Source organism: Pseudophryne corroboree, chromosome 4 (genome assembly GCF_028390025.1).
Source record: "Pseudophryne corroboree isolate aPseCor3 chromosome 4, aPseCor3.hap2, whole genome shotgun sequence".
In the NCBI taxonomy this organism is placed as follows: Eukaryota; Metazoa; Chordata; class Amphibia; order Anura; family Myobatrachidae; genus Pseudophryne; species Pseudophryne corroboree.
Genome location: NC_086447.1, coordinates 928945614 through 928958161, shown reverse-complemented (window position 1 = coordinate 928958161; position 12548 = coordinate 928945614). Strand labels below are relative to the sequence as shown.

The 12548-nt window shown below is 50.5% G+C and overlaps 1 protein-coding gene across 1 annotated transcript in view; it reads right to left on the bottom strand.

The window, feature by feature from the left end:
* Window positions 1–12548, bottom strand: part of RPS6KC1 (ribosomal protein S6 kinase C1) — a 315485-nt gene that overhangs the window by 270776 nt on the left and 32161 nt on the right. The window contains exon 4 of the mRNA XM_063919063.1: window positions 8345–8460. Within this exon, the coding sequence (XP_063775133.1) occupies window positions 8345–8460 (116 nt within the window). The remainder of the gene's footprint in view (window positions 1–8344; window positions 8461–12548) is intronic.

The following is a 12548-nucleotide window of genomic DNA, read 5'->3' as shown; positions in this document are numbered from 1 at the left end:
CCTACCGGCAATTCCTTTTCTCGTAGTCCGTAGTGGATACTGGGGTGACATTAGTACCATGGGGTAAAGATCGGGTCCACTGGAGCCTGGCACTTTAAGAAATCAATAGTGTGTGCTGGATCCTCCCCTCTATGCCCCTCCTACCAGACTCAGGCTAGGAAAAAACTGTGCCCGAGGAGACGGACATACCATGAGAAGAGGATATAACACAAAAAGCGGCGAGGTAACGAACCAACACACAACAGTAATACAGGATAGCAGCACTAACCAGAACAGAGGAAAGCAATGCTAACTACTGTACAACTGTCGAAGTAAAAAATATTACATACAGAAAACATACAAACTCCACACGGATGAGTCGCTGTGCGTGCGAATATACGCAGCGTGCACAGCGATATATGGTAGCATATGCACTCACACAGACACGCCACAAAGATATATTCAACACATATTTCATACCACACATAAATTAAACATGTCAAGCACTAGACATTATAATGCTTTAAATTATATAATGGAGTATAACATCATGTATATGTATTATTGGAACGGAACAAGATAAACATGTCATGCTTGGTGTCAAAATGATCAGGGGAATGAGTGTGTTGGTTTGATGGCAGTGCGTAGGTTGTAGCATATTGAAACACATGTATGAATATGAAGCCACAATTCTAAAGTGAACAAAGGATTTCCTGAAGACACATGGGCCAGCAACCTAGAACAAAAGCCCTCACACTGACCAATGACACATCATGAATGAGAAAGTTCCCTCCCCTGGACCAATAACAGAAGACATGTAGTCCCCCAAAAATACATAGTGTATAGGTGATTGCAGACACAAGAATTTCTGTTTGCTGTTTTTCTGCTACTGTGTTAGTCGCTGAGCATTGAGAGAGAGAGGGAAAGATGGAGAAAATGGAGAGGACAGTGCATTGAGCAAATAGGGTGGAGTATTGCTGGCTGTAACTGTATGGATTCTTTTGTAACAACTGCTTCCTGTGTAATTGTAAATCTGTAACCATATATATACTGTACATGTGTTATATTGTATGCATACCCTTTTAATATCAAATATATACATTACTGAGCGTTGGAACTCGGACAATGTGTGCGAGTGCTTGTTTTCTCTTAAGGGATGTAGTGTTTGCGACGTACAGCGCACTTTTATCGTATATGGTAATAAGATGCGCCATGTGTCCGCAACATATATTAACGCCGGCATTTTAAATAATTATTAGAAATAATTTGACCTTCTCACAACAAAGGATAGCAACGCTAACCAAACATGGAACAGGGACAGCAACAGCAGACCCAACCAAGAACACTTACAACCATGTAAGCAGGAGTACGAAGCACTGAGGCGGGCACCCAGTATCCACTACGGACTACGAGAAAAAGGAATTACCGGTAGGTATTAAATTCCTATTTTCTCTAACGTCCTAGTGGATACTGGGGTGACATTAGTACCATGGGGAAGTCCCAAAGCTCCCAGAATGGGTGGTGGAGTGCTGAGACCCCTGCAAAACCGCCTGACCAAACTGAAGGTCATCTCTGGTCAAGGTGTCGAACCTGTAGAACTTTACAAACAACCACTATAGGTTTACGTGAAAAGCCACACTACTTTCAGCAAAAACTGCAGGCGAGTCCAGAGCTCCGCCCTATCCTCATGAAATATCAAATACAGGCTCTTACAGGATAAGGCCCCCAATTCCGAAACACGTCTTGCAGAGGCTAACGCCAGCGACATGACTGTCTTGCAAGTTAGGTATTTCAATTCCACCCTTTGCAAGGGTTTAAACCAGTCCGACTGTAGAAAAGTCAAGCCCACATTGAGATCCCACGGAGCCGTGGGAGGTATGAAGGGTGGATGAATGTGAAGAACACCCTTCAGGAAAGTCTGAACTTCTAGCAATACTGCAAGTTGTTTTTGGAAGAAGAGGGAGAGAGACGAAATCTGGACTTTGATGGAGCCTAACCGTAGGCCCATATCTACGCCAGCTTGCAGGAAGCGTAGAAACCGACCAAGGTGAAACTCCGCAGGAGATTATTTTGTACCTTCACACCAAGAAACAGATTTCTTCCAGATACGGTGGTAATGTTTTGACGTAAACACCTTCCGGGCCTGGACCATAGTGGAAATGCCTTGGAGGTGAGACCTTTTCTGGCTAGAATCTCCCTTTCAACTTTCAAGCCGTCAAACGTAGCAGCTGTAAGTCTGTATAGACGAATGGTCCTTGTTGAAGAATGTCCTTGAGAAGCGGCAGAGGCCGGGGTTCCTCCAGAGACATGGCCAGGAGGTCTGCATACCAGGCCCGTCGAGGCCAATCAGGCAATTAGAATTGCCTAAATGCTTTCCCTTTTGAGTTTTTTTCAGAACTCTGGTAATGAGAGGGATTGGAGTAAACAGGTATACAAACTGGTAAGTCCATGGCGCTGTCAGAGCATCTACTGCTGCAGCCTGCGGATCCGTTTTGGAACAGTAACGACGGAGCTTCTTGTTGATTCGAGAAGCCATCAAGTCTATCAGCGGACAACCCCCTGGTGAATCAATTGTTGAAACACCTGAGGATGGAGGCCCCATTCCCCCGGATGAAAGTAGTGCCTGCTGAGGAAGTCCGCTTCCCAATTGTCCACGCCTGGAATAAATATGGGCGAGATAGCCCTTGCGTTGGCCTCCGCCCAGAGAAGTATCTTGACACCTCTTGCATTGCAGCCCTGCTTTTTGTTCCTCCTTGTCGGTTTATGTACACCACTGCCGTGGCATTGTCAGACTGTACCTGGATGGCTTGATTCCAGAGAAGATAGAAAGCCTGCAGAAGAGCACTGTAAATTGCCCTCAGTTCCAGTACATTTATAGGGAGTGCAGATTCTGGACTCGACCACGTCCCCTGGTACTGGGCCCCCTGGGTCACAGCACTGCAACCTCGGAGGCTGGCATTCGTTGTCAGTAGGATCCATGACTGGGTACTGAAACTCCGGCCCTCCACAAAGTGAGAGACTTGTAGCCACTATAACAGGGAAATCCGTGCTTTTGGCGACAGAGTTACACTCTGGTGCATGTGCATGTGCGACCCTGACCACTTGTCCAACAGATCGAGCTGGAACGGATGGGTATGAAACCTGCCGTACTGGATAGCCTCATAGGAGGATACCATCCTGCCCAGTAAGCGAATGCAAAGATGAATTGAGATTTTGCGGGGCTTGAGCACCGAGCAGACCATAGCTTGGATAGTCAAGGCCTTGTCCATTGGAAGGAATACCTTCTGAGACACAGTCAGTGATCGCAAAAACGCGCTATAGCGCGTATTTTACCCGATTTTGAGGGAAGGTAAATCACTTTTCTGAAATGGGCGAGTCCCCGGGGACGCGCTCTGCTGCAGCAGCCAATCACTTCCTGTTAAGTGAGTGATTGATGCCCACGACTGTGGGGGGAGAAGGTGAGCACCGCGGAGGCGCCGATTCGTCACAGACTTAGCGCTGCTGTTGACTGAACCCTTCGCTCCGGCGCCCGTGTTCATGGACTAAGCGCACCGCCTCTCCACAGGTCAGTTTCCCCGCCGCTCCTGTCAGCCGCTCTGAGCGCCGGCCAGCGTGTGTGCGGTGTACATCTCCCGCCAACCCGGTCTCCGTGCTGCTGTAAACTGACTTCTGGCTGCCGGCTCTCGCCATTCCTGCCATATGGGCTCTGCCAGCGAGGAGGTGGTTGCACTGTTGCGGTGTGTAAGTGGAGGGGGCCAGTTAGTGTGTGTGTGTGTGCCTGGGGTATAAGGGGAGATGGTCAATTACTGCTTGTGTGTCCGGGTTGTATGGGGAGGGGGGGGCAATTACTGGGTGTGTGCACGGGGTATAAGGGGGGGGGGGGATTATGAGGTGGCAGATGCTGTGTGTGTGTGTGTGTGTGTGTGTGTGTGTGTGTATGTGTGTGTGTGTGTATGTGTGTGCCTGGAGTATGAGGTGGGCAGCTGCTGAGTGTGCCCGGGGTATGAGGTTGGCAGCTGCTGAGTGTGCCCCGGGCAGATGTTGTGTGTGTGTGTGTGTGTGTGTGTGTGTGTGTGTGTGTGTGTGTGTGTGTGCGTCCGGGGTATAAGGTGGGCAGATGGTGTGTGTGTGTGCGCGCGTCCGGGGTGTGTGGTGGGTAGCTGCTGTGTGTGTGCCCGGGGTATGATGCAATGTGTCTCGGCGCTCTACCTGGTGCAATGTGTCTCGGCGCTCTACCTGGTGCAGTGCGTCTCGGCGCTCTACCTGGTGCAATGTGTTTCAGTGCTCTACCTGGTGCAATGTGTATAATATGCTCTGCCTGGTGCAATGTGTATAATATGCTCTGCCTGGCGCAATGTGTATAATATGCTCTGCCTGGCGCAATGTGTATAAAGTGCTCCACCTGGTGCAATGTGTCTCGGCGCTCTACCTGGTGCAATGTGTATAATGTGCTCCACCTGACGCAATGTGTATAATGTGCTCTGCCTGGTGCAATGTGTATAACATGCTCTGCCTGGCGCAATGTGTATAACATGCTCTGCCTGGCGCAATGTGTAGACCATGCTCTATGTGGCGCAGTATGTATAACGTGCCCTACCTGTCGCAGTGTGTATAGGAGGTTTTACCTGGTGCAATGTGTATAAGCTGCACTACTGTGTGGTGTAATGTGAATTGCCACTATTATGTGGCCACGCCCCTACATTTTTGCGGCGCGCCTTCGGCGTGCACTGTCCATTCTTTAGCATCTGGGGAGGGGAACACCAATTCACTTTCTGTCTTAGGACAACATAATGTCTACTTACAGCTCTGGTGCAGAGGGTTCTGTATGCTACACAGCCCAGCAGCATTGTCACCCCCCTCCCACCCCCTTTAAACACTTTGTAGTGTCCTAATCAAGTCTGTGTTTTTAGATTTGAATAATTAATAAGATTAATAAAAACCTTCATTCTGATGGGACTCAGAAAAGTAGGACCCCAATTTTCAAAAGTGAGGGGTCCCTGGGACCCACTTTTTTTTGGACTCCGCGCGATCACTGACAGTGTCTAGTTTCATTCCCATGAACTGAATTCATTGTGATGGTTTCAGGTGAGACTTCCTAAAATTTAAGATCCACCCATGATCCGTAAGCAGGCGAGTCGTCAAGTCGATGCTGTGTAGTAGATGCTCCCTGGTCACCGCCTTTATTAGGAGATCGTCCAAGTAGGGGACTATGTTGACCCCCATCCTGAGTAATTGCAGCACCATGGCCTTTGTGAATACCCTTGGAGCTGTGGAGAGACCAAAGGGTAAGGCCTAAAACTGGAAGTGATGGTCCAGTATGGCGAATCGGAGGCAAGCCTGGCGAGGAGGCCATATGGGAGGTAAGCATCCTTTACATCCAGGGAAACTAGGAACTCCCCCTCCACCAGACCGGAGACCAACGCTCTCAGGGATTCCATCTTGAATTTAAACAAGAGTAGATATGGATTCAGATTTTTTAGGTTCAAGATGGGTCGTACCGAACCATCCGGTTTCGGTACAACAAATAGACTGGAGTAAAAACCCCTGTTGTGCAACAGAGGAGGTACTGGGACAACAACCCCCGTTTGTATCAGTTTATGAATGGCATCTTGCAAGGTAACTTGCTATGGCTGAAGCTGGTAAGCTTGACTTGAAAAATCTGAGAGGAGGTAGTGCTTGAAATTCCAACCAATGATCAGGGCAGGACAGAGCCGACACATGGGCAAAGTGCTGAAGGAGAGCACCTACCTGGAAGTCGCCCTGCTGCTGGGGCCAACCGTCATGCGGAGGGCATCGTGGATGAGGATCCGGAGGCCTGGTCCAGAGATCCAGCAGCCGCTAGTTTACAGGACTTAACGCGATTTCCTCTAGCAGCATTCGAGGCACCTCTGGCTCTGCCTCTGAATCTGGCCACACGAAAGGACTGCAGAGAGGGCCCAGGGACAGCAGACGGCATATATGTGGCCTTACCCACCGTCGCCTGAGAAATCCACTAGTTCAGTTCTTCCCCAAACAAGGCATCCACTGTAAAAGGAAGATTCTCCACACCTTTCTTGGAATCAGCATCCGCTGACTAGTGTTGCATCCATAGGGCCCTGCGAGCCGAGATTGCCATAGCTGTGGTACGGCCATTGATGAGACGTATCTTTAACGGCTTCACTCATAAAAATTGCAGCATCCTGGATAAGATGCAGCAGAGTAAAGATCTCTCCCTGAGGCAGGGAGTAATACCCCTCTATTATATGGTCAGCCCATTTTACCATGACCCTAGAAATCCAGCCGCACGCTACCGTGGGCCTCTGAGCTACGCCCACCGCAGTATAAATTGATTTGAGTGTAGTCTCAATCTTGCGGTTAGCTGGGTCCTTGAGAGAGATAGCCCCAGGTACAGGCAGTACAAGTTTACGTGACAGCCTGGACACTGAAGTATCCACTGACGGGGGTTTTTCCCATACTTTCCTATCCTCAGGATGGAAAGGAAAGGAATTTAGTAACAGTTGAGGAGTTTTGAATTTCTTGTCGGGATTGACCCACACCTCCTTAGACAGGGAGTTTAATTCCTTAGATATAGGAAAGATGGCAGAGGATTTTGGTTTCACATTAAAAAACAATTCCTCTTCCAGTTCTGTCTCCTTATCCAGTATGTTGAGTACTTCTCTAATAGAGTAAATCAGGGCCTCAACACCCGGGAACAGAGAATTGTCATCTTCCATGTCTATCTCTCAGTCATCCAGGTCTGGTAATTCATTACCAGAATCAGACTGAAATACCTGTGGGAGCGTGCGTTTATGAGACACCACTAGAGGGGGCTGAGGAGCCTGTCTGTGGTCAGCAGCCTTAACCAAGAAATCATCTACAGCCTGTTTAAGGGCTGTAACACACTGGCCGGTTTCTCCCGGATGGCAAAAAGCCGGACAAACTTTGTCCGGCTTTTTGCCATCCGGGAGAAACCGGCAGAGTCTCGCACACAGGACAGCTTTGAGCCGTGTGTGATGCTGTGCGCATGCGCAGCATCAGACACGGCTTTAGAAAAAAACGTTGTGTGTGAAAGCTCCCCTTCACACACACGGTTCACTGGCTGCAAAGACGGCCCGGCGGCCGCCCGGCCGCCGGACCTTCCAGTGGTGAGACCCGGCTGCAACCCGGCAGCCGGGCCGGGGCCGTGCAGTGTGAAGGGACCCTAGCCCTCACACTGTTAACTACAATGCCGGCACGGGAAAAAGCCGTCCGGCTTTTTCCCGGCCGGCAAATGCCGGGTAGTGTGTTTTAGCCCTTAGGGTCTGTCTTTCCTGCCTGGCTGTGCCTAATTCTGTGTTAATATTATCAAACATGCCTTTGAATGATTCTAACCACTCAGGTTCCTGCATACTACTACCCTGTGAACACTGGGCACACAGGAGGGATCCCCCTGGAGAAGGATTAAACTTAAGTGTTACATGAGGGACACACATTGCCTTTTTTCCAGACATTCTTGTTGCAGAAAAAACTGCATTATGAGAAAAACACAGTACAGTGACAACACAGATAGTGAGACAGCACAATAATCCCAGACAGCCCGAATGGAGTGACACAGAGAGGACAATACCGCGGGATCTGTGGAGGAGCAGCTGTAACATGCAGCTTTCAGTCAGCAGCAGCATGAAATGGCGCCTTCAGCCTCAGGTCCCGCTCTCCGGGAAGCCCCGCCCCCTCAATGGCACGCGGTCCCACACATATTATACTGGCTTGAAAACATAGTTTTTGTGTAAAAGGAAGTTTAGAAACCCCCTTGCATCGGTGCCAGTCTGGTTTCTGCAGCGGGCATCGTAGCTCGCTGCGATCTAATGCCACCACTTGTTACCGGGGACCCGCTAACCGGGACCCAGGTGTCTGTACTCACCGCACCGCGTCTACTTCAGCATGTTAGGGGTGGCCGCATGCTGCCGGTGTGTGCGCACACCCAGGGGTAAGCGTAACAGCGCCTCAGGGCTCAGTGCCTTGTCAGTGGGGATACAAACCATTACCTGGGGGGACCGAACCAACCTAAGTCCCACGACGCAGGCAGACTGGCTGCCAACCAGTGCTGCCTGAAAATAAAAATAAAACATTTTTGTGAAGAAAACTCTCTGGAGCTCCAGAGGAATGCACCCGGCTCCCTGGGCACATTTTCTATACTGAGTCTGCATGAAGGGCATAGAGGGGAGGAGCCAGCACACACTAATGTTTTCTTAAAGTGCCAGGCTCCAGTGGACCCGATCTATACCCCGTGGTACCAATGTCACCCCAGTATCCACTAGGACATTAGAGAAATAATAATAATTTTTAAAAAATAAAAAATGATTAAAAAGCCTTGGCAACAAATAGTAACATGATAATTGTTGTTTACCTTAAAGAAGTCCTCCAGCTGAGCGCTGTTATAGAGAGCCGGGATGTTGGCGGAGAACTGCAGCAAATCCTCGGCGCACTGGCGTCGCTCCTCAACCACGCACTCGTCAAACCTCCCTGGAATGCAGGAGCATCGTTAGAAAGCAGAGAAGATGCATAGAGACACATCAGACATAACACAATGGCTGCCGGAAGAAGCCGACACCCATACAGGGACACTAGCAGACAAATCGTCATGGGCAACAGTGTAGTATTTGCACTTGGTTCTGAAAAATGAGCTCTATAAACAAATTTGCATGAACGTTTTCTTGTTCTACTTACAGCTCAGTCATTGCTTCTAGATACTCATCACAATTAAACAAATATTTTTTCGCATTAAAGTGAAGGTAAGAAAGACCAAAAATTAAAAAGTAATTTTCCCACAATGGTCCTGCCTACGCTGCACATCATTCCTCTCCACCTGCTACTGCCACTTTCTGTATGTGCGCTAGGCCAGCAAGGGTGACCGGTGAGTGATATAATCACTGGCACAGCAGAGAGGTCCGGACTACTGAGGTATCTGCATATGCCGGAGTGTTATACATCGCTGGAACGGCAGAGGGGTCCGGCCTACTGAGGTATCTGCATATGCTGGAGTTTTATACGTCGCTGGCACGGCAGAGGGGTCCGGCCTACTGAGATATCTGCATATGCCGGAGTGTTATACATCACTGGCACAGCAGAGAGGTCCGGCCTACTGAGGTATCTGCATATGCCGGAGTGTTATACATCGCTGGAACGGCAGAGGGGTCCGGCCTACTGAGGTATCTGCATATGCCGGAGTTTTATACATCGCTGGAACGGCAGAGGGGTCCGGCCTACTGAGGTATCTGCATATGCCGGAGTTTTATACGTCGCTGGCACGGCAGAGGGGTCCGGCCTACTGAGGTATCTGCATATGCTGGAGTTTTATACGTCGCTGACACGGCAGAGGGGTCCGGCCTATTGAGGTATCTGCATATGCCGGAGTGTTATACATCACTGGCACGGCAGAGAGGTCCGGCCTATTGAGGTATCTGCATACACCAGAGTGTTATACATCGCTGGCAAGGCAGAGGGGTCCGGGCTACTGAGGTATCTGCATACACCAAAGTTTTACACGTCGCTGGCACGGCAGAGGGGTCCGGGCTACTGAGGTATCTGCATGTTGGCGGAGTTTTACACATCACTGGCACGGCTGAGGGGTCCGGCCTACTGAGGTATCTGCATACACCGGAGTTTTATACATTACTGGCACGGCAGAGAGGTCCGGGCTACTGAGGTATCTGCATATGCCGGAGATTTATACATCGCTGGCACGGCAGAGGGGTCCGGCCCACTGAGGTATCTGCATATGCTGGAGTTTTATACATCACTGGCACGGCAGAGGGGTCCGGCCTACTGAGGTATCTGCATACACCGGAGTTTTATACATCGCTGGCACGGCAGAGGGGTCCGGGCTACTGAGGTATCTGAATTTGCTGGAGTTTTATAAATTTGCTGGCACGGCAGAGGGGTCCGGGCTACTGAGGTATCTGCATATGCCGGAGTTTTATACATCGCTGGCACGGCAGAGAGGTCCGGGCTACTGAGGTATCTGCATATGCTGGAGTTTTATACATCACTGGCACGGCAGAGGGGTCCGGCCTACTGAGGTATCTGCATACACCGGAGTGTTATACATCGCTGGCACAGCAGAGGGGTCCGGCCTACTGAGGTATCTGCATACACCGGAGTGTTATACATCGCTGGCACAGCAGAGGGGTCCGGACTACTGAGGTATCTGCATACACCGGAGTTTTATACATCACTGGTAAGGCAAAGTGGTCCGGCCTACTGAGGTATCTGCATACACCGGAGTGTTATACATCGCTGGCACAGCAGAGGGGTCCGGGCTACTGAGGTATCTGCATACACCAGAGTTTTATACATCACTGGCACAGCAGAGGGGTCCGGGCTACTGAGGTATCTGCATACACCGGAGTGTTATACATCGCTGGCAAGGCAGAGGGGTCCGGGCTACTGAGGTATCTGCATATGCCGGAGTTTTACACATCGCTGGCACGGCAGAGAGGTCCGGCCTACTGAGGTATCTGCATATGCCTGAGTTTTATACATCGCTGGCACGGCAGAGGGGTCCGGCCCATTGAGTTATCTGCATATGCCTGAGTTTTATACATCGCTGGCACAGCAGAGGGGTCCGGCCTACTGAGGTATCTGCATATGGCGGAGTTTTATACGTCGCTGGCACAGCAGAGGGGTCCGGCCCATTGAGTTATCTGCATATGCTGGAGATTTATACATCACTGGTAAGGCAGAGGGGTCCGGCCTACTGAGTTATCTGCATATGCTGGAGTTTTATACATCACTGGCACAGCAGAGGGGTCCGGCCTACTGAGGTATCTGCATATGCCGGAGTTTTATACATCACTGGCACAGCAGAGGGGTCCGGCCTACTGAGGTATCTGCATATGCCGGAGTTTTATACGTCGCTGGCACAGCAAATGGGTCCGGCCTACTGAGGTATCTGCATATACCGGAGTTTTATACGTCGCTGGCACGGCAGAGGGGTCCGGCCTACTGAGGTATCTGCATATGCTGTAGTTTTATACATCACTGGCACGGCAGAGGGGTCCGGCCTACTGCGGTATCTACATACACCGAAGTTTTATACATCACTGGCACGGCAGAGGGGTCCGGCCTACTGAGGTATCTGCATATGCTGGAGTTTTATACATCACTGGCACGGCAGAGGGGTCCGGCCTACTGAGGTATCTGCATATACCGGAGTTTTATACGTCGCTGGCACGGCAGAGGGGTCCGGCCTACTGAGGTATCTGCATACACCGGAGTTTTATACATCACTGGCACGGCAGAGGGGTCCGGCCTACTGAGGTATCTACATACACCGAAGCTTTATACATCACTGGCACGGCAGAGAGTCCGGCCTACTGAGGTATCTGCATACACCGGAGTTTTATACATCGCTGGCACGGCAGAGGGGTCCGGGCTACTGAGGTATCTGCATATGCTGGAGTTTTATACATCGCTGGCACGGCAGAAAGGTCCGGGCTACTGAGGTATCTGCATTTGCTGGAGTTTTATACATTTGCTGGCACGGCAGAGGGGTCCGGGCTACTGAGGTATCTGCATATGCCGCAGTTTTATACATCGCTGGCACGGCAGAGAGGTCCGGGCTGCTGAGGTATCTGCATATACTGGAGTTTTATACATCACTGGCACAGCAGAGGGGTCCGGGCTACTGAGGTATCTGCATACACCGGAGTTTTATACATCACTGGTAAGGCAAAGTGGTCCGGCCTACTGAGGTATCTGCATACACCGGAGTGTTATACATCGCTGGCACAGCAGAGGGGTCCGGCCTACTGAGGTATCTGCATACACCGGAGTTTTCTACATCACTGGCACGGCAGAGGGGTCCGGACTACTGAGGTATCTGCATACACCGGAGTTTTATACATCACTGGTAAGGCAAAGTGGTCCGGCCTACTGAGGTATCTGCATATGGCGGAGTTTTATACGTCGCTGGCACAGCAGAGGGGTCCGGCTCACTGAGTTATCTGCATATGCTGGAGTTTTATACATCACTGGCACGGCAGAGGGGTCCGGCCTACTGAGGTATCTGCATACACCGGAGTTTTCTACATCACTGGCACAGCAGAGGGGTCCGGCCTACTGAGGTATCTGCATACACCGGAGTTTTCTACATCACTGGCACGGCAGAGGGGTCCGGACTACTGAGGTATCTGCATACACCGGAGTTTTCTACATCACTGGTAAGGCAAAGTGGTCCGGCCTACTGAGGTATCTGCATACACCGGAGTGTTATACATCGCTGGCACAGCAGAGGGGTCCGGGCTACTGAGGTATCTGCATATACCGGAGTGTTATACATCGCTGGCAAGGCAGAGGGGTCCGGGCTACTGAGGTATCTGCATATGCCGGAGTTTTACACATCGCTGGCACGGCAGAGAGGTCCGGCCTACTGAGGTATCTGCATATGCCGGAGTTTTATACATCGCTGGCACGGCAGAGGGGTCCGGCCCATTGAGTTATCTGCATATGCTGGAGATTTATACATCACTGGTAAGGCAGAGGGGTCCGGCCTACTGAGTTATCTGCATATGCTGGAGTTTTATACATCACTGGCACAGCAGAGGGGTCAG